This window comes from Phyllostomus hastatus, unplaced genomic scaffold (genome assembly GCF_019186645.2).
Source record: "Phyllostomus hastatus isolate PE091 unplaced genomic scaffold, TTU_PhHast_1.1 phas_contig_150, whole genome shotgun sequence".
NCBI classification, from domain to species: Eukaryota; Metazoa; Chordata; class Mammalia; order Chiroptera; family Phyllostomidae; genus Phyllostomus; species Phyllostomus hastatus.
Genome location: NW_025333611.1, coordinates 6,466,980 through 6,487,662, shown reverse-complemented (window position 1 = coordinate 6,487,662; position 20,683 = coordinate 6,466,980). Strand labels below are relative to the sequence as shown.

Here is a 20,683-nt window from a genome sequence, read left to right as displayed (position 1 = left end):
CAAGGATCCGGGAAGTGACTGTCCACGCAGACTGTCCCAATGGGGCTGTTGGATGCATCCAGGAGAGGAAACGTCTCGTTCCCATCTCAGGGTGTCCAGATAGTAAACAGCGACCTCCCTCTCACCCCCATCGCTGTGCCCCCCACCCCTGCTGCTCTGCAAAGACAGGCACTCACTGCTGTTTTCCTTCCCTGCCTAGAATTTCTACAAAGACAACAATCGGGAGGAGATGTACATCAGGTAAGATTTTTGTTTTCCAAAACCCGGACCTGCTGTGTCACTCTCCTGCTCAGTATCCATCGACGGCTCCCCACTGCCTTCAGGAGAGAACTGAAGCTCACCTTCCGCGTCCTCATTTCTGTCAGCCTCCCCAGACCCAGTTCCTCTCGTGCCCCCGTAATCAGCCCCCGAAACCCACAGGGGTGGTCCTCGGACCTGCCGCGCCGTTGTGTGCTGGCCACAGGCCATGCCCTCCTCACCCGCCTGCGGACGGAGCCGCTGAACCGCTCTTGCGTGGGCGGCAAGGCTGGCTCGTGACGCCCGAGTCCTGGGTGGGTGAGGCAGGTAGTCAGGTCACTGGCAGCCCGGTTTCAAAGGGGAAAAAATGTGTGGGGCACGACGCCGCTTTCTTACAGGCATTTAGAAAGGGTTATTTGAACACATCCCGAAGGATTCTGGGGGAACATTAGCCTGCAGCAAAGAGCTCCCTTGCCGGTTTTTCTGAAAATCTTATATTTGTTTTCTTTAAAGTTTTAAGAAAGTTATTGTTATTTTCACCCATTACAGAAATAATACATATTAATTGTCAAAACAAAAAGTCCTCATAAAATACAGACAAGCAAAACAAAACAATGAAATAGACCTCCACAATCCAATCATATTCCCTGACCCTTCTCTGTTTCTATATAGATTGAATTCTGTGCCTGCATATTCTTTGCCAAAATGGGATCATATTGCTCATAATTTCTTCCTTGCTTGACAAGAATTCTATGTCAACAGATATATTTCAACATCATTTTTAATGAAACTATAAAATTCTCTTTCCAGAATATACCATAATTTATATAGCCAATCCTGTGGTGTTGAACATTTAGGGGCTGCCAACTTTTTTCCGCCGTAAAGAGCACAGCGACAGAATTCTTGGGCATCTATTTTTATGTCTGTCTTGACGGGACGAGGACCTGCAAGGTGGCATTGACAGCGAGGCTGGCAAGCACAGCTCCTTCAAGACTTCTGACTCAAAGTCTGAGCTCACTCTGCCGTAACAGGAGATATTCTTGCGTGCTCAGCTCAGCACTACTCCGGGAACAAGAGCCATCTCTGGGAAGAAAGACAATTCCGTGGGTCGGCCTGAGCTCGCAGGGTATTTGTAACGTCACTAGAGAGGACTTACTGGGGCAGCACCGAGCTGTGGGGGTTGAGGGGCCGGGGGCCTCCCCTCGTCTCTCTGTGGCCCCAGCTCCACCGCCCAGTGCCTCTGGCCCGAGGTTTCCCGCCGTGGGGTGCGCTCACCCTCCCTTCTGTTCTGAGGGTTCCGAGCGGTGCTGTAGGTGACGTGTCTGGCGCACGCTCGCTCCCGCCAACTCCTCCTCCCTCCTTCTCACTTTAGCAACACAGATGGCAACGCCCAGATCTCCATAAGCTCTGAAGGTCTGAGTCCCGTAGTACTAGGAAAACTCCACTTGCCTACACCAGACATTGTAAACCAGGTGTCGTCTGGAAGTCTGTTCCGTTTGGCAGACACAGCATGTAAAGACGTTTTTCATGGTTCGCCAGATTTTTTTAAATCTAAGAGGTCTGACATAAAAATGGAAATTTCCCGCTTCCTCTGAAAAACTGAGACGGCGCGGTGACACTGGGCTCTGACCCTGGCCTGACAACGGCCACTGGGCCTGGCCGCGGCAGAAGAGCTCCGCTCACAGCACCGCACCGTCTGCTCCCCGCTGGGCTTCACCGGTGCCTTCTCTCCAGCTGCCCGGCTGCCCTCCGGAGGTGTCTGAGCTGCTGTCCCAGGTGGAGCCCATCCGGGTGTGTGCTCTGGGCTCCGCAGCTGAGCTGACAAAGGAGAGGAGAGAGCAGCAGGGAGGTTCTCCCTCCAACCACTCTCTGCACGTGCTCTGGACTCGGCCGTCAGGGACCTAAGGGACCTAAGGGACCAAGGACAGGCAGGGGGAGATAAGGCAGGGTTCAGCCACGTATGTTGGGGTTTCTTGAGGTGGACCACAGCACCCTGTGGTTGAAAGTCGGCATGTGCAAGTTCACCGGTAACTCTGAAGGATCAGCAGAGTGTGAGGGGAGGGGAGGGGCTGCAAAGGCCGTGATCGTAGAGGCAGAAGCAGCTGGTTTCGAAACCTGGTTTTACCTGTTTCTCTCTCTGTCTACTTTAACACCGGTCTCGCCTTTCTTATCTATATAAGGCTTGTTGGGAGAATGAGTTGATACACTATATAAAGCACCCATTCGAGGGAGGGAGGAAGGAAGGAAGGAAGGAAGAAGGAAGGAAGGAAGGAAGGAAGGATCTATCTGAGATGCCCCCCATTTATCCCCTCACCTTCGGATCCCAGCCCAACTGTGGGAACCTCTCTGGGAGTCCCACCTGCATGAATCCTGCTGTCAGAGTACCAGAGACCGTCCTGCAAAACACTGATCACAAACAGCTATATTTCGGCGATTATTTATGTGATTGCTTGACTGGCATCTGCCCCCTTCCCCTGGACTCCAGATTCCAAATCCTGAGAACGGTGCCTGCTTTCGTCCCCACGTATCCCTGGCGCCTGGTGCAGCCCGTGTGCTCAGGACAGCCTTGCTGATCGGGTGATCCGACGAGCAGACGGTCCCCAGGCTGTCCTGGCCCATTCGTGTTACCAAAAACCGCTAGCTGACCTTTTTTCTCCTCGACACCTTTGCCAGCCCCTACCCTGAGGTCGGGCAGCCTACACTTGGCTCGCCGGCCACGGTGTATGCGCTCAGGGGTGTTCACGCCAGCTCCTCCTTGGGCGGCATTCCGTGCAGAGAGGTTGCTTCTAACGGGAGCCTCAGCCGGAGCGCTGGGATCTGCTCGGAGTGCGGATGCCCCGGGAGCCGTCTGTGCCCCTGGTTAGACAGTCGGGGCAGAGTCTTGGCGTGGCCCCAGACGGCGGGCGCCTTTCCTCTGGCAGAGGAACAGTGCCTCCCTTTCACCCGAGTACCAAGAGCTGCCTGCTCCTGACAGCATGCGAGCCACCGAAGCAGCGGTTCTTCGGCTCCGAAGGATGTTTCCAACAGCAGCAGGAGGAAGCGCTTTGCAGGAAAACCGAGTTTGCCGCGATAACAGATAAGAACCATTATGGCTCAGCGCCGGGCCCCGTGCTAATCACTCTCAGGGCAAACTCACATTTGGGAGCAGCAATGTTCGCTGTCGCTTTCTGAGCCGCCACACATGGTCTGCTCTGCCGGCTCTTTGTCGGCTCTTGGTGCGCACGTAGGTGGGTCCTGGAAGCATTGTCTTTTCCGGGTGAGCAAAGTCAGGCACCGAAAAGGTGACTCACTGTCCCGTAGTACCTGCTAGGTATCAGACACCTAAGAACTTGGCCAGCGCTCGCTGCCTCTGCTCCTGTTCTGCCTGCAGCAGCCCTCGCCGTGGACTCGTCCCAGGTCTCCGAGCTGGGACATCGCGTTGTGCAGGGGTGGGAGGCGGGGATGGGGTCCCTGCAGAACAGGAGGTTCTCCCTGCCGGCAGCTCCAGGCCTCGAGGACAATATCCGATCTCTGGCCCCTGGGCCCCTTCCTTTTCCTAAATGTGCTTCCTTCATCCCCGGGGAGCTGCCCCCCTCTGCAGAGCCGTGGCTTGCTCGTGCTCCTGGCACAGGGCAGTGATGCGAGCGTGGGCTCTAAAGGCAGGCGGCCTGGGGTCGCAGTCAGCCCCTGCGTCTGCTAGCACGCGGCTTCTGACGGGTCCCTCGGTTTCCCTTCCCTGACTTCCCTCGTTGTGTCGCATTGGCCAGAGTCTTCGGTGTGAAGTCGAAGAGCACTGGCTGGAGGCGTAGTTTTCCCGTCTGGAAGTGGGAATCCTCAACACCCCCATTCCACAGGGTCGTCACGGAGACTCGGTGGGCCGAGGCATTTACAATACTGAGCACAGTACCTGCCAGGCACAAAGTGCCCACAGACGCTGGGTGCTTTCACGTGACCCGTGCAGGGGGCGCTGGCTGGCAGGGCTGGGGAACTCCCTTGCGACCCCCAGATACGCAGCTGTCCCAGCTGACTCCTACCTGCCCCCTTATGGCTGCACCCAGTGACTCGGCACATTTCCCCGAACAGGTACCTGTACAAACTCCGCGACCTCCACCTGGACTGCGACAATTACACGGAGGCCGCCTACACGCTGCTCCTCCACACCTGGCTCCTGAAGGTACTGCCCTTCCATCAATGCGGACTCCCGCTGGGATCCCCTCGGGGCCCTCACGGCAAGCTGGAGAGTTAGAAAAGGGAAAAAGAGAAGAAAAGAAAAAAAAAAAGAATTACCGAAATCCATTTTCTTTTGCCCCTAGTCCCAAAAGTCCTGACCTGACGGGTTACCCCCCCCCCACTGCTTTACCTGGTCACGTAAGGTCCTGAGTGACCTTCATACTGAGCCTAAATGGCAACCCCTCCAGATGCATCGCGCCATGTGGCGTGACACCCAGCTGTCTTATGTCACGTCCAGACACCAGCTGCCCATCACTAGCATGCCCAGAGCGCTGTTCTCCTCCTCTCGAAAGCGCTGCTCTAGCGGGACGAAGTCTGAGAGGTTTCCTTCGGCTTTTGAGGAGCTGGGGCCATGTAGGGCTTCAGAGAAAATCCCCACAGGCCACAGACGTGAGCCAGTGGAGGGTCAGGGGAACTCGGCAGAAATCGGGAGACGCTTCCCAAGCGGAACCCGCAGACCAGCGTCTCTCTGACTACCGCTGGCTGCAGGGGGGCGGGGAGGCAGCTCCTCGCCGGCAGGGGAGGCACCTGCCCTCGGTGGCCTCTCGCCCCTGGTGACTCCGCGTGTCCTCTCTCCACAGTGGTCGGATGAGCAGTGCGCGTCGCAGGTCATGCAGACGGGCCAGCAGCACCCCCAGACCCACCGGCAGCTGAAGGAGACGCTGTACGAGATCATCATCGGCTACTTCGACAAGGGAAAGGTGATGTGTCCCTGCCGTTCCTGTCCGCGGGGGCCTGCTCCTGGGAAGGGCCCCTCTCTCCCGTAGGCCACAGCCAGCCCGGCGGCAGCCAGCGCCCCACCCAGTCCTGAGTCTGGTCACTTCTCTCCACGCTGCTCCACCCTCGGCCCCACCACCTTCAGTCAAGGCCCAGTGTTGCGCACCGGGACACCCAAGGAGCCCTAAGCCATCTCCCTGCTCCCCCTATTGCCCCCACCAGAGCTTCTTCCGTGTAGGAAATGGGGTGACCATAACACATATTTTGGGTCAATCCGCTGTCCTGCTTACAGCCATGTTACTGGGCCCCCCGTTCCACGCAGAACTAGCTACAGAGCCGGTCCCCTGACCTGCGAGGCCCCACGTGAGCGACAGAAGTGTCCTCTCACGGCTCCTCTCACCCGGTCCTGCCCGGCTCCCTCTTCCTCACGCGCTGTGCGCCACGCTCTTCGCCACGCTCTTCGCCGCCGCAGGGCCTTGGCACCTGCCCTCCCCAGCTCGGGACGTCCCCGCTCTGCAGCACCCCGCGCCAGCCCCCTTCTCATGGCTCAGGGCTTTGCGCAGACGTCACATCCTCCAGGAAGCCTTCCCTGACCACCCTGGACCGAGCAGCACCCCAGCCTAGAGTCACCCGAGTTGCCTTTTCAAAGCACTTGCCCCTGTGAGGCATCGCCGTGCTCATGTTCTGGCTCCTCACTTTAGAATGCCCTGCTGCAGACACTGCCCACCCCTGAGTGCCCAGTGGCCAGGACAGAGCCTGACACGCAGGGCCCCGTAAATACATATTGAGTAACTGAAGGGATTGAGTGTATGAGTGACACTGTGGTGCCATCATGGACCCCTGGACAGCAAGCACAGAGTGCTCCGTGGGGGTTTGGTCAGGAGATGAGCCAGGCCAACTGCTGCCCACCAGGGGACCTTTAGGAAGCGCCGACCCCAAGGCCAGCACCCCCCCACCCCCGCCCCCAAGAGGGGACGCGGCCTGCTGGCTGAGTGCTCAGGCTCTGGAGCCAGACGGCCTGCGTTTCAAACCTCGCTCCTCTGCCCACAGTCCCTGGGCTCCTCGGAGACTCCAGTTCCCCGCCCACCACAGTGCGATGCTAACAGTACCCACTTCCTAGTGCTACTGCGAGAATTCCCTGAGAAAATGCATACGGAGCAGGTAGCACGGGACCTGGCACGTGGGAACATCTCGTTAAGCTTTAACTTCACTGTTAAGGCCCGATTCCGCCTTCAAGGCCCCCGGGGATGGGCCGCGTCCTCCATCCAGCCTCCCTGGGGTCCTCCACCCACCTCCTGCCTCTCCTCTGCACGGCCAGCCTCTTGTGGTTCATCAGGACAGGACTGAACACTTAATCTGGTCTGCCCTGTCGCTGCATTCGCCGCGTCTGTCTCTGTCTGATTCCCCACTTTCCCCTGGAAGGACCGGGTGAGGTAATGTCTGTGGAAGGGCTTGTAAATCCCCCAGAGCTGCCCGGCTGGAGAGCGCTATTTCTGTAATTTATAATTATAAGCTGCTTGAGGGCAGAGACTCTGTGGCTCCGGAACCTCCTGCCCTGCGGGACAGGACATTGAGTCAGAGCTTCCCGTTGGCTTATCAGCTGATGAGGTTGGTCACTGAGGGTGGTGGCGTGGGACAGCCCCGAAAGTGCAGGCTGAGCTTCGTCCTCTGCAAGGCATCCAGGTCAGCCGGCCCCGGGCTGGGCAGAGGGGAAAAAGGCATGACCCCGGATCGCAGAGATCTTACTCTGTGATTGGAAAAGCAGACATGCCAATCACGATCCTGTTTGCATATCGCCCTCTGGTGCTGTGCAGTAGTGGAGGAGGGGAGGGAGCAGGGCTGTAACTAAGTGCTTTGGGGGCAGGGAAGAGGGAGCAGATGGGCTACAGCTCTCTCTAAAGGCCGCTGCTGTGGAAGCTTCCAGAATGAAGCCCAAATTCCTTAGCGTCCCTTCAACTTCTCCCCCCGCCCCACCTCCCTTTGTGGAAACTCTCTGTCCCAGACACACACAGTGGCTTCTCCTCCGTGAGTCCATCTGCCGTCACTGGGTCGGCTCCTGTGCACCCCGCAGAACCCAGCTAGCACGTCCGTTTTAGTGTATGCTTTGCCCGAGTCTGCTCCATCCTGACACCTGCTCCACCCCTGCGTGCCACCCCCCAGCTCGCAGCCGGCCGGTGCTGTGACGTCTTAGGCTCAGGGGTCAGTGACCGTCGGAGGTCCCAGTGACCACTGGGGCAGACATGGGAGGAAATCCCAGGTACCTCACTCCTGCCTGGCCCCCTTCCTGGTCCCTCAGTGCTCTCTTCACACATGGAGAGAGCATTTCTGGCAGATTGCGGTGGGGAGCTGGCAAAGACCCCCGCTAGAGCCCAGCAGCCCCTCGCCCAGCCCAGCCCAGCCTTGGCACCTCCTGGCATGGAAGGCACCTTTCCCCGGCTCACTAGGCTGCCCATGGGTGTGCAGCCACAACCCCTTCGCTTGGCGCCTACGTTTATTTATCTCACGCTTGGCTGCAGAGAGAGCACTCTTGCTACAAAGCACACTCTGCATTTTGGCAAATTCCTCTCCCTCCTTCCCCTCCTCCACCAGCGTTTCCATTCAGGTGCATTTTCCCATTGTAAACCAAACGTGAAATGGGATGGGCTTCCCTGGAGACTGCCAGCTCCCCGGCCCACCCTGCATCCCAGGCCGCTCTGCAGGGGCCCCTGCCCCCAGGGGACGGCAGGTGCAGGAGTGGTCTGTTGGCCCCAGCCTCAGACAAAGCAGACGAAAAGGATCCCTGTGTCCAGGGTTTGTTTTTTCAGAATTGGCTTCACAAAGGGAAAAGCCCTATTTTTAAAGTCTCAGCCACTCTTTTTAATCCTCCAGCACCACTCCCACCGCGATCCCTGCGCTCTCCCCGGCCCACTCGCACAGCCCACACAACCCCGCCGAGAAGGGGCGGCACAGTCTCGGTCACTCCGGGTGACCGGGTTCTGCAGACCTGCTGGGCACCTCTGGGCCTCCGTGAACTCACTGCGTTCTGAACCGAAATCCGGTTAAGAGGGCAGGTCTCATTCTTCAGCAGGCCCCGCCCCCACCACACACACACAGCAAGAGGGAGGGAGGAGGGAGGAGGAAAGGTGGCAGGGGCGATGTTGGGATTGGCAGAATGGAGAGATCCCAGACATGAACTTTAGGAGAACTGGGTCTGGCCCCATCTCCGTCTCAGAAACCTCTCTGACCTTTGGCACCTGCTCACTTCTCTGCCGACCGTTTCTCCGTGGAAAGTAGGGCCGACACCCTGCTGCCCCACCTGCACGGGGAAGCTGAGGGCATCGAGGGTGCACGTACTGCTAAGGCAGGGAATGAAGCAAGGCTCTGGGCCGCCCGGCGGGCACCCTGGCCCGGCCCTGGGGCGGGCACCGAGCTGGGGCAGTTGCTCTGCCTGTGAAACGCTGTTTCTCACCTAGGAGGCCTGGATGCCTCTGGTCACCCCTCAGAGGGATCGAAAAGGGGCCTACAGGGCTCAGAGCCTGTAGGGACCATGTCTAGCCCAGTCTGTGGCTGCTCCATTATTTACCAAGAAACTGGATTGAGGGGCAGAGGAAGCCCCTAGCTCCCTGAGTGTGGGGCTGGGGCTGGGGCTGGACCAGGCTTGCTGCTGAGTCCCAGGAGGCAGAGCCGCCAGGCCCCTTTCTCAGCGAGGGCTCCGCAAGCCTGGAGGGACCCTAACCTTTGCCTTCTTGACCTTCCTGCAGATGTGGGAGGAGGCCATCAGCCTGTGCAAGGAGCTGGCGGAGCAGTACGAGATGGAGATCTTTGACTACGAGCTGCTCAGCCAGAACCTGGTAAGGTGTCACCGGCGGAGCGGACTGTCCTGCAGGCCGGGTGCTCAGGGCCTGGGCTCCCCAGAGAGGCCAGGACGAGGAGGAGGGAGGCCAGGCAGGTGGGCCCCCCCCGATAAAGAAGGGGAGTGGGGCCTGAGCTGAGCTAGGCTGTGCTGAACGGCTCCCTACCAGGTGGGAATATTTCCAAAGGGAGGAATTCTGGGAGAACTCATCAGCCGGTTCCTGGAGTCCAGGGGTGGGTGTTTAGCACCTGCGGGGTGCCGGGCGGCCGCCGCCACCGCCGCTGCTGCTCCCGATCAACGCTGTGCTCTGTGCGCAGTGAGCGCGCGCCCCACCAATCACTGAGCCAATTAAAAAAACGCAGATCTGTGCTCTCCGATTAACAAATAAATCACATTAAAATGCTCCCCATCTGGCCATTCTGTATTAGCTCCTCAGTGCTTGCAATTTGGTGGAGGAAGTGGAAAGGTAGGGGGGAGCCAGCCTGTTCTGCCTGTGCCGCGGAGATGAGGGGAGGCGGCCTCTGCAGGGAAAACGCAGAACTGCTGGGTGGGTCCCCCCCGGCCCCCACACCCCCCACCGACTTCCTGGTGACCTGAGAGTCAGGACCCGGGGCCCCACCTCAGCCCATCCGTAGAGGCCAGGGCAGCTCTAGGGAGAGCCAGAGCGTTGGCAGGGGGTTTGCAGTTCTTTTTGGTGGGGGCAGGTTAGGGAGTCGAGTGCTCTAAGAGATGTGCTCGAGCAACAACCTGTACCTGCCCCATGAGTTCGTCCACACAGGTGTTTGCACTCAGGCGTTCTAAAGAGCATATTCAGGCACACACACACACACACCCAGAACATACTTGTGCACGCACAAACATACAGCGCACATGCATGCACACGCTGGTGTGCACACACATCTGGGCACCAAGCACACCGCAGTCTCGTGCCTGGTCCATGCACATTCATCTTCCGTGTTGTGTGACACGTAAGGTGTCACATCAGGTTAATGATTTCTGTTGCGCTCATACCAATGGTAAGACGCCACCAGGTGTACGGTGAGACGCGCAGTGTTTCCAGAGATGCTAAAATACGGAAAACATGCAGCTCTAAGAGCTGGTGACACATGCGGTGTGCACACACAGGGAGACCCCGACATCCACCCAGGGGCCCTCACGGACACACGCGTGGGGACGGCTGGCTGGGGTCACCTCCCCGCCTGCTGGCTGTGCTGCGAGAGAACGTTGCCGTGTCTGCAAAGGGAAGGCGCAGCGCTCGCAGGGCTGCCCTGAGGATGGCGCCAGCCACTGAGCTCGTCCAGGCAGCGTGATTTACGCGGGACCTGGTGTCCGGTGAACAGAGCTATCACAGTTGTCGCATGGTGCCCGTGGGGGACTGGTTCCAGGGCCCCCAGCGACAACAAACTCGGCAGACCCTCACGTCCCTCACATCCTGGCGTAGGGCTCGCCTGTAACCTCTGCCTCCACAGGCTGCGGGAGGGTGCACCCACACGTCACTTCTGCGCATGGATGCAGCGTAGGGCTGGGCACGGGGCAAATGCAAGTGTTTTAGGGGGTGGGTGCGTGCCTTTGACACATATGTGGGTCATTCCAAGCTGTGAGTTTTCTCCTTTCAGATCCAACAGGCGAAGTTCTACGAGAACATCATGAAAATCCTCAGACCCAAACCGGACTACTTTGCCGTCGGGTACTACGGCCAGGGCTTCCCCTCCTTCCTGCGGGTGAGTGTGCGGGGGCTCAGACCCAGGGCGGGCGCGGGGCCTTTGCGTCTCGGCCGACCCTCTGGGCTCGGGGGACCTGCAGGTGCGCAGACACCGGGCTCTCCTGCCTCCATGTGCCGCAGCCCACCCCCCCCACTCACTCCTGGTCCCTTCATCAGAGTCATCGGGAGTCACCCCTGGGTTGCTCTCAGGACACAGCCACCAGGGCCGCCTCCCGAGGCGCTGCACCCCCCATCCCTGAAAAGAGGCATTGCCCCTGAGCGGGCCCGGTGGGGCGCTGGTCCTCAGAACCAGAGTTACCGAGGTCCCCGAGGAACTTCTGTGTGTACAGACCCTGTCTGTAGTTACCACATTCAAAATGAAAGCTGAGAAAATTTACAAATATTTACCAATCTATCTCAGAACAATAAATCCATCATGCACTAACATACATGGCAGCTGTATGAAATAACTATATTTTCTCATTTAAAAATGAGTGCAAATAGTGAATCATTTCCTGTTTCTTCAAATCTCTTAAATGTAACAATTTATGGTCACTACAAACACAGCTTGGATCCTGTGAGGCCGTGAAAGGGCCATGGGGCCCCTGGGGGGCCCCTGGAGCACGGTTTCTGAACCTCTGCTTTCGTGGATTATTCATTCACCACGTAGAGACTTGGACCTGGTCAGCCGAAGGCTTCCTTCCAGTCTGGGTGTCTGTGGTTCACTTCCGAGCTCAGTGACATTCAGAAGAAACAGTAAACGTGGTCTCTGACCCGCTGGGTCCGCAGTCCACTGGAGGAGGTGAATCACTCACCATCAGGGATCAGCATGGAAGCCCAAGTGGGCATGCACTGCAGCGGGAGGCAGCACTGAGGGTTTCCCCGATGGAGCAGAGGTGCCTTCCCAAACCTGACCCCACATCAGCACGCCCTGGGGGAACTTGATGAAAATGCTCGTTCCTGGGCCCTGCCACCACCACAGGGGCCATCTCAGCAGGTCTGGAGTGAGGCCTGAGCATCTGCATTCCGCAGCTGTCCTGGGCTCCTCGGGAGACTCCCCTGGGTCTGGAAGCACCAATCTGTGGGGCTGACAGACACGGGTCTGGACAGAAGACCTGGGGGGCCCTCAGGGGCTGCACAGACCTGGTCCAGAACAGCGTTTCTTGCCTCAGCTGTACTGACGTTTTAAACTAGTCGTTTGCCTTGCACGTTCAAGGATGTTGAGCAGCATCCCAGGCCTGTACCCACCGCCCCCGAGTGACAACCAGAAACGTTTCCAGGCGTTACCAGTGCCCCACAGCGGGGGAAATCACCCTCTGCTGGAGAGCTGCTGGTCTAGGAGAGGCTGCCGTGGCCGAGGAAGGGTAAAGAGTGTGTTTCCACGGAGCTAGGACCTGGAGCCAAGGGATGAAGGACCCAAACGCTGGTCCCTCCCACCCCGCAGGCCCAGCACATCAAAGGCCGGAGGTAACGCTTGTGGCCATGTAAATAGGGGGTAGGTGTGACCCACATGGTGAAAGCCAAGTGAGGAATTATTCTGAAAGCTCTGCCTGGGACAGCAGGAAGAGGAAGCTTCCAGCACCCATGACCCCCTCTCCCTTTAGAGCCGATCTTTTCAAGGAGGTGGTGTGCCCCTCGAGGAGGTCAGTGGGGTCAGCTCCTCCTTTCCTTGGTGGGCAGGCAGAGAGGAGAAAGGTCCACAGGAGGCCCTGTCACCGTCCTCCCAGCTCTGCTTGAACCACATCCTCCAACCCTGGGCCCTGAGATCGCTGGTGGGTGTCATTTCTCTGCAGAACAAAGTGTTCATCTACCGAGGCAAGGAGTATGAGCGAAGGGAAGATTTCCAGATGCAGCTCATGAGCCAGTTCCCCAACGCAGAGAAGATGAACACAACCTCTGCCCCCGGGGATGATGTGAAGAACGCCCCAGGCCAGTGTATCCTTGCAGATGGCCCGGCCAAGGGACCAGACACGGGTGGCCCTGCTGGGACTCGAGCCCACAGAGCCACATCTTAGAGCTCAGGACTGTGCCAGCGGCATTGCTGAGAGAGGGCGCCAGCTCATTGGCGTACACAGGAGACAGAGGTGACATGAGATCACCCAGGGGGCTTGGGCAGGGTGTGGCGTTCACAGGGCCAGGAGCTAACCCCGGGCAGGGCGGACTTTCCGGGACAAGGCAGACCGCTGAGCGGAGGTGCGTTCAACCGGCCCAGCTTCCCGCTTTGCAGCCTTTTACACAAATTAAGTTATGTTACGTAAAATGGGGCTGACAAGTTGCATGACTGGTCTGCTAAGTCTGCCGAGCCGTAATCCAAATATTTTTCCCTCGGGTGATACATATTCATCTGCAACCTTTTCGTTACGCTCGCCTGTCCTTCATGCCTGCTCTGCCATGGTTATTTGCGGGAGGAAATGCAGCTGGTGGTGGAGCCGGCTGCTCACGGACGAGCGTTTGGTTACAGAGGAGACGGGATTAGTACTAAGGCCTTTCTAAGTGGACATCTGGTGTCGAACAGCCTCGTGGCCTTTAACTTGGGGGCGGGGGGAGAGGATGCGTCCCTGCGCCAGAGGCTCATATGTAGGCCTGATCTGGTGTCCAGAACCAGGTGGAAAGGGGAAGGCCTGACATTTTCTAAATGTCCTCTTCACGCTATGCACGGGACTAAGCGCTTTATTACCATTATTCCTTTAGCCCCCATGAAATCCTACAAGGTTAGCGTGAATTTCCCGTTTCACAAACAAGGAATACATGGGGGCAGGGCGATCACGCTACAGAGCAGGTTAGCGCTGGAGTCGAGATCGGAACTCCGAGTGTGTCCTCCTCTAATGCTGTCGTAGTGCCCGAGAGCGACGAACAGAATGTTCTCTACGAACTGGCCATCCGTGTCCCAGGCATGCCTCATGCATCCTTTCCTTTCCCCCGACAGTAACCCTGTGGGATGGGTATTACTGCTCTCTGCATTTTCCAAGTAAGAAAACCCAGGCTCCCCAACCGGAAGCCGCCGGCACAAGACCACGCGAAGGGCCGGAACTAGGATCGGAAGGCCTGTTGCCCAGGTCTGAGCCCCGCTCTCTCGCCTTCTCTTGTGGAAAAGCTGACCCGCCCCTGGAAAGGTGACAGGTCTTTCCACTTAGGTATCCAAGTGGGGGAAGGCATTTAAAAACAAAGGCGCCCTAGTTGGGTGTCTCCTGTCCCCTGCTGTCCTGTCTGCGCAGGCCTCGGGGCCACAATTCTAACCATAGGCTAGGCACTCATTCTCCCAGGTCACCGGCTTCGTCAGGACAGGTTTGGATAGCCCTCTTGGGCCAAGGCCAGCTGCTAAGGCCGGTAGGCATGACCCCAGAACCTTCTGTAAAACAGGAGTTGGCAAACTCCTCTCTGAAAGACCAATCTTTTAGCCGTAGAGGGTCGCATGGTCTCTGTCACAGCGGCGCTCTGCTGTGCAGGTGGAGAGCAGCCGCGGGTCGCGGGCGGGTGTGTTACCTTGGGTCCAGGCATTTCCACACTAACCATCTGGGCCACGGGTGTGTTCACCGCAAACATTTTCGCTGTGGAACTGATTTGCCGTAAAGCAATTTTGTCGTGAAAGGACAGACCGAAACAGGAAAGAGCGAATAACAATATTAAATAGACTCGATTGCTATGCATCCTTTTTTACTGGTTGATTTGCAGTCACATATTTTCACACGTGCATCGCTAGATGTTCCAAGCTATCCGGGGAATGTTGCTATACGCAATACTGTACGCAATATCACCTAAGGGTTTACAAGCTGACGTGGGGTCGTTTTCTAGTGCGGTACGCAATCCGGCCCTGTTAAGTTTTATTGCCGCATTTTCTATCGCAGAAATACTTGCACGTGTTATCACCCACTGTCTTCAGACCACCCCATCTGCTCGTCACCGTGCGGACTGTCACGAGGGCTACGATTTGTGTAACATAAAGGTGGGAATACTGCGAGAACTTGCCAATGGAGAAATGAAATAAAACCAAGCTGTCGTGACAACTAGTTCAAATACGTTTAAGTATTTAATCGTTTTAAATGGATTTGTCAATGGAGAAGTGAAACCAAACTGTCGGCCAGTTCTTTTGTCTGTTACGGCAAAGTTGCCTTACGGCACACAAGTTCCGCGGCGGAAATGTCTGCGGCGGAAATGCCCGCGGCCACGGAGCTTACAGCTAAGACGCTCGAAAATACCGGATATGCCCTACCTTGGTGTGCAGTGAGTTCTTGGGGAGGAGGGCCGGGGAATTTAACCTGGAGTTCTGTTTTTGCCGTTTTTTGTGTGTGAAAGACTCAGAGGCCCTCCTGTCAGGGAGCTCACAATGCGGGGGGCGGGGGGGGGCGGGGGCGAAGACGGGGAGCTGGGAGACGAGAGCTCCCAGCACAGGCCTGCCTGAGGGGGAACCAGGCCCCGGTGGAGGTGCTGGGTTGAGGGAAAGTCCCCCATGCAGAGCGCACAGTAGCATCGGTCCGACCCCCGGAGACAGTGGTGGGAAGTGGGTCAGATCCCAGTCGAGCCTTTGAACCATCCGCGTTAGGAGGCCAACACGAGGAGCCTGTGGTCCCGCAGTCGGCAGAAGTGTCAGACGCAGGGGAAGAGTGTCTGGAGCCACGTGGTAGAACGGGCAATGGGGGAACTTGGGTCTCTAAAGAGAGGTGGGTAAAGAGGGCGCGGGCATCGGCCCAGTGACAGTGGACCATGTTCGTTTCGTGTCCCATGTCATTCGCATAAAGTGAATCAAAGTCTAGAATAAGTGTGACAAAATGTGGCACACACAGAGCCTCTTCTGCATCAGTGCCCATGGCAGGTGTCACTCATCGATCGTGGGACTCTTCCCCACGGAGCCTGGATGCGGCCTCGCCGTCCTGCCGCAGGACTCACACTCAGACTGCCAGCGTCAGGGTGTACAAGGGCGCGCATTTACACACTCTAAAGCGGTGCTTCTCAAATGTGAGCGTGCAGATGAGGACCTTACAGAAATGCAGAGTCTGATGCAGTAGGTCGGGGGCAGGGCCTGAGACTCGCCCATTCTAACAGCCTCCTGGGTGATGCTGACCCCTCTGGTCCAAGGGCCCCCCTGCCTGGCTGGCTGCAGTCAGAGAACCCTGAGCTCAAGGTTAAAAGATGTACATACAAATCCCTGCTCTGCTCTCACGAGCTGTACAGGCTTCAACAAGTTGTCCAGCGTCCTTGACCTTGACATCCTCATCCATGAAACGGGGACAATTTGCATTAATAGTGCTGCTCTGTGGAACTGGAGAGATGAAAGGAGACCGTGGGGAGATGTGTTCTGCAATTGATTTAGAGCCATAAATGCATCAGATGGTATTACTGTTAATGATAATGATGATTAAGCACTACTGACCAACTGTTAGCAGGGGCTGAGCCCTGGGACAGGCTTGCCAGTGACAGGCAGCTCTGGCTGCCAACTGGTCAGTAGGACCTAGCTGTCAGCCAGCAACCTGACCCAGCACACTTGACCCCAGAGGGCTGGCCTGGACGGTCTCAGCGGGACCTGCTGTGCTTGGAGCCGTCCCTGTGGCCTACAGACGTGTCGTGAATCCTTAACCCAGGGTCCAGACATCCAGTGTTTCACTGTCCAGCCCGTCTTGGACGAACACCCCAGGTTCAAGAACAAGCCAGTGCCTGACCAGATTATAAAGTAAGACCCACAGCTCACTGGAAGGAGGGGGTGGGGAAGAAATCCCATGGGGTCCCCAAGCCGAGCTGGTGGCAGGACAGGCCTCGTGCCCCTCTAGTCCCTTCTCTGTCTTAGCCAGCCTGTTTCCCCTTCCTCTTCCGGGAGGAAAGTCACTCCCAATCAGCCATCTGGGCTCTGTCTCTGGACAGGCTGAAGCCAGAGGTGGGTGGCAGAAGTGAGAGCATGCCTCGCCGTGAGGCGCGGTGGGCCCTCAGCAAGCAGTAGTGGGAGTCCCTGAACTGCGAGGGGAGAACCTGTCCCTCAGGTTGATCCTGCAGGCGAGTGTGTGGAGGAGGAGCTCAGGGGTGGGGCAGTGCTCATGCCGAGCACGTGTCCCCAGAGGGCGGTCATCTCAGCGTTCATCGAGGCTGTCCATTGACAATGGGTGTGTTCAGAGCACACGGCTCAGACCTCGGCCTCCTGTCACCCTCTCAGTCAGGCTCCTGGGGGTGGGGGACAGCAGCCACACAGCCAGCACTGTGCCTTGCTGGCCCTGATGGCAGAACCTCACTAGAGATTCAGGAAAAGTGGTTTGTGGGGAGGCTGAGACCCCTAACGCAGTCCTTGGAAGATGCCCATTGAGGTCGTTCATTGAGGTCACAGGAAATGATGGCCCGGGGGACTCCGTGCATTCATGCAAGAATTCCAGCTCCTTGGGTACCCTAGGGGCTGCTGTGTTCCCAGGAAGGCGTAACCCAGTCTCCCTTCTAAATCACCTTGCAAGGAAAGCCTGGCTTTCCGGGTTACAGCAAGGACGCTGCCAGGCCTGCAGCCTGCAGTAACGGCCGCCCTGGCCAGCTCAGGTCAGGCTCTGTGTCTGCAGCCACGCATGCTGCTAGGAGCCTCAGCCTCTTCCTGTCTTGCAGCTTTTATAAATCCAACTACGTGCAAAGGTTCCACTACTCCCGGCCGGTGCGCAGGGGGACGGTCGATCCCGAGAATGAGTTTGCTGTGAGTACCTCCCCATGCCCTCAGCAGCCTTGACCACTCCCCTGGGCCCCCTTTACCAAGCAGAGAGCACTCTGCCAACCTCAGGACCAGAGGGGACTTGATCCAAAGCCAAAGGAAGTACAACTAGCATCCACTGATGCCGTGACACCCATTCCTGGTCTCTTCTGTTGGGTTTGTTTTATTTCTGGAGCCTTTCCCCTTTCCAGATACAACCTGAGCCTTGTGTGAGGTATGCCTTGCAAGCACAGGCATTTAGGCATTTGCAGAAGGAAGGACCCCTCACGCTAAGCAGGGGCATTGAGAAAGTCAAAATATCAATTGTAAGCCTCAGAGATTTTAGTCCCCACTGTTCCCTGTACGTTTCCCAAGCTAGAACCAGTTTTCTATCCCTAAGGTCAAGGCTGGTAAGAGAGAGGTGGCTTAACGTCTCTCAGCTCTTTGCCTTTATTCTTCCTGTTTTGGGAGTTACTGCCCCTTTAAGAATCTAAGGCACCCTGTGGGCCCTCCCCCAGAAAATGCAGGTGGATGCATTCAATGTTGCCTAAAAATTCAAACTCTTCAGAGACCCGGGTTAAAACTTACTGGGCCCAAGGCCAGGGAAAACTTAAACTTCACATTGGGAAAGAATTCTTAAGGGTAAGGTGAGAGTGTGTTCTGGGCCTTGCATGATTTATGCCGATCTTGGGGTAGGTGGGAGGCCTGGGGGTCTGGCTAGGACCCCGCCAAGCATCTCTGATACCCATGCTGCCTACACGTTGCTTCCTTCCCTTGTCACCCCTTGCCCGCGGCACAGTCGATGTGGATCGAGAGGACCTCCTTCGTGACTGCGTACAAGCTGCCGGGCATCCTGCGCTGGTTTGAGGTGGTCCACATGTCCCAGGTGAGTCTCCGGTCCTTCCCGGCACCCCTCTCCCAGCCTTGGGGGCTTTTGTCCTAAGCCACTGCAGGGGGCTCTGGAATCCCAGTGTAGGCAGGGGCCCAAGGCAGCTTCCAGATTAGCTGTGTTCAGACTCTTAAGCGTCAGATCACCTTTCCTCACAAAAGCAACCCGATGCAGTGAATGCTGATGAATGGGGAGCTCCTGTGGGCAGATGCAGGGGGAAGGCAGGGGGCACGGAACTCCACGTATGCAGTCGCCCCTCGTGTCCTCTGGGTCCCAGCAGCCCCTCGGGGTACGTTTGCAGAATCCCACCACGAACCCATTTTACAGGTGGATGAAAGAGGCTCACAGAGAAGAGTTCCCACAGGAGCAAAGCTCTGGCTAGTGTGCAAATGGTTGCACTCCCTTGTGCAAACAGCACGTATTTTACACCTCCACACACTTCACCGTCTTCACACCCTCAGACAGCCAAGGACCTTTCAGTGCCCACAATACAGGGGAAGGACCAGGGTGGCCGTGAGGACACCTGAAAGGGACAAATTCAGGAGGTCTTGTTCATTCAACAAATGCTTTGTGAGCACCTAACACACGCCAAGCGCTGTTCTAAGACTGGAGGATTTTGCCATGAAGCTTACATTTTCCCGGGAAAGACAGACTGAAACGTCCAAGTGAATACATGTTAGCATCAAACAGTGAGCCATTACGGGGACGAGAGAGAGAGATGGTGGAGGAGATGGTGTTTGAACAGGGGGACCAGAGAAAGCCTCCTTGATATATGGGCTCTGAGCACAGCCCCAGAGGAAGTCAGGGGACAGTCCATGCAGACAGAGGAGAGAAGGACACTCCAGCAAAGGGACCGGCCAGAGTGAAGGCCCCAAGGCCAGAACGTGTGTGTGCTGGGACAAGGACAAGGGAGGGCTGGGCAGCAGTCTCACGCCAGGTCACGCAGAGCCCTGCGGGCCCCCATCAGGACCTGGAGCCCGGAGCAGGGGAGCCACATGCTCTGACGGGTGTCACACGCCGCCCGGCGTCAGCAGCAGCGCCCACCTCCCCGCCAGGGAGCCCAGCCGCCCAGGGGCCCTCCGGGCTGCTGCTCACAGGTGCAGCCTGGACCTTGGGGAGAACAGAATGGTGATGGTGATGATGACAGCGACCAGCACTGACTGAGCACGCGCTGAACTGCTCACGTGCACGCCCTCCTCGGACCCCTCAACAGCTACCGGCAACATGACTCCTCCCCCCATTTTATAGGTGGAGGAGCTGAGGTGCGGAGGGGTTGGTGGGCTAGTCAAGGTCTGTAAGTGAAGGGGGGTCTGCCCCCAACCTCAGGTGCCTGGACTGTCCCCCTTTCTCCTGCTCCTCCTCGGTGTCCCCATGCCACCCCAGCAATCAGTAGTGCCCCGGAAACGCTCTTACTCGTGGGACAGACTGACACGCAGTATACCTGTGAGTGTCCCAGGCACTGCAGCAAGGGCGTTATGGCATTGTCCCCTGGGATACAAAACCCTGTGGACTACGCACTGTTATCAATCCCTCTTCTGAAGGGGAAGATCAGAAACTTCCTCCCATTCTGCAGCCTCTACCCGGTGGCCCTGGCTGTGCCCTCCCCTCCTTGTGGGGCCCAGCAAGGCGGCTTCTGTCCTGTGTCCCCCTCAGACTGTGGGCGACGGAGCCCCTGCCTGTGTCCCCCTCCCTCAACACACCAGCCGCCTCCTAATAGGCTGTCCCATGTGCCTGCATGTCGATTTCAATACCTAGAATATTACATGCACTATATTAGAATATAAACTGTACTATTACATAAGCCCCAGGAACACAGATTCGTGTCTGTTTTGCTCCCTGCCATATCCCCGAGTGCCAACAGACCTGGGTCCGTAAATGGTGCTCAAGAATATTTGTTAAGATTTTTAAAATTAGGACTCGTGTGCAGTCTGGACAGCCGGCCTCTCGGAGTGGCCCGGAGATCCCCTATCTGCAGTCCCCCCGGTTCCTGCCCATCCCCACTACCTTGCTTCTGAGGAGACTGAGGCCCGGAGGTGGGACGTGGTCGGCCACAGCGGGCAGTGGCTCAGGGGCAGCTCGTGGGGTCCCAGAGGACCGGATTTAAGAAGGTGGAGTGGGTGACATGCCTCTGGAGAACATGGGACGCCCCGGACTGCAAGGGGCTAACGTCGCCTCATCTCTGGGCTGATGCTTTCCCCCCCAAACACTGTCCCCAAAGTGTTTTCCCCGATAGCTCGTTTTCCCTTCGCAGCAGGTGGAGCAAGGATTATGTATACATATACACATATATATGTGTATGTATGTGCACAGTGTGTGTGTGTGTGTGTGTATGCATACAGAGGAGAGCAAAAGTAGGTTTACTGGTGGAGGGAAAAAGACATCCATGTTCTGATTATTACACCAGCTTTACAGCTTTATCAACTCAAAGGATGTCACAATGGCATGGCA

At 57.3% G+C, this 20,683-nt stretch overlaps 1 protein-coding gene across 2 annotated transcripts in view; it reads left to right on the top strand.

Moving 5' to 3' along the window:
- The window catches only part of DOCK2 (dedicator of cytokinesis 2), a 354,825-nt gene that overhangs the window by 322,080 nt on the left and 12,062 nt on the right, over positions 1 to 20,683 (top strand). For both annotated transcript variants that reach the window (XM_045820015.1, XM_045820013.1), the window contains exons 36-44: positions 200 to 240; positions 4,300 to 4,390; positions 5,028 to 5,147; positions 8,904 to 8,993; positions 10,612 to 10,716; positions 12,491 to 12,632; positions 16,281 to 16,362; positions 17,268 to 17,352; positions 18,146 to 18,232. In XM_045820015.1, coding sequence (XP_045675971.1) covers positions 200 to 240; positions 4,300 to 4,390; positions 5,028 to 5,147; positions 8,904 to 8,993; positions 10,612 to 10,716; positions 12,491 to 12,632; positions 16,281 to 16,362; positions 17,268 to 17,352; positions 18,146 to 18,232 — 843 coding nt within the window. The remainder of the gene's footprint in view (positions 1 to 199; positions 241 to 4,299; positions 4,391 to 5,027; positions 5,148 to 8,903; positions 8,994 to 10,611; positions 10,717 to 12,490; positions 12,633 to 16,280; positions 16,363 to 17,267; positions 17,353 to 18,145; positions 18,233 to 20,683) is intronic.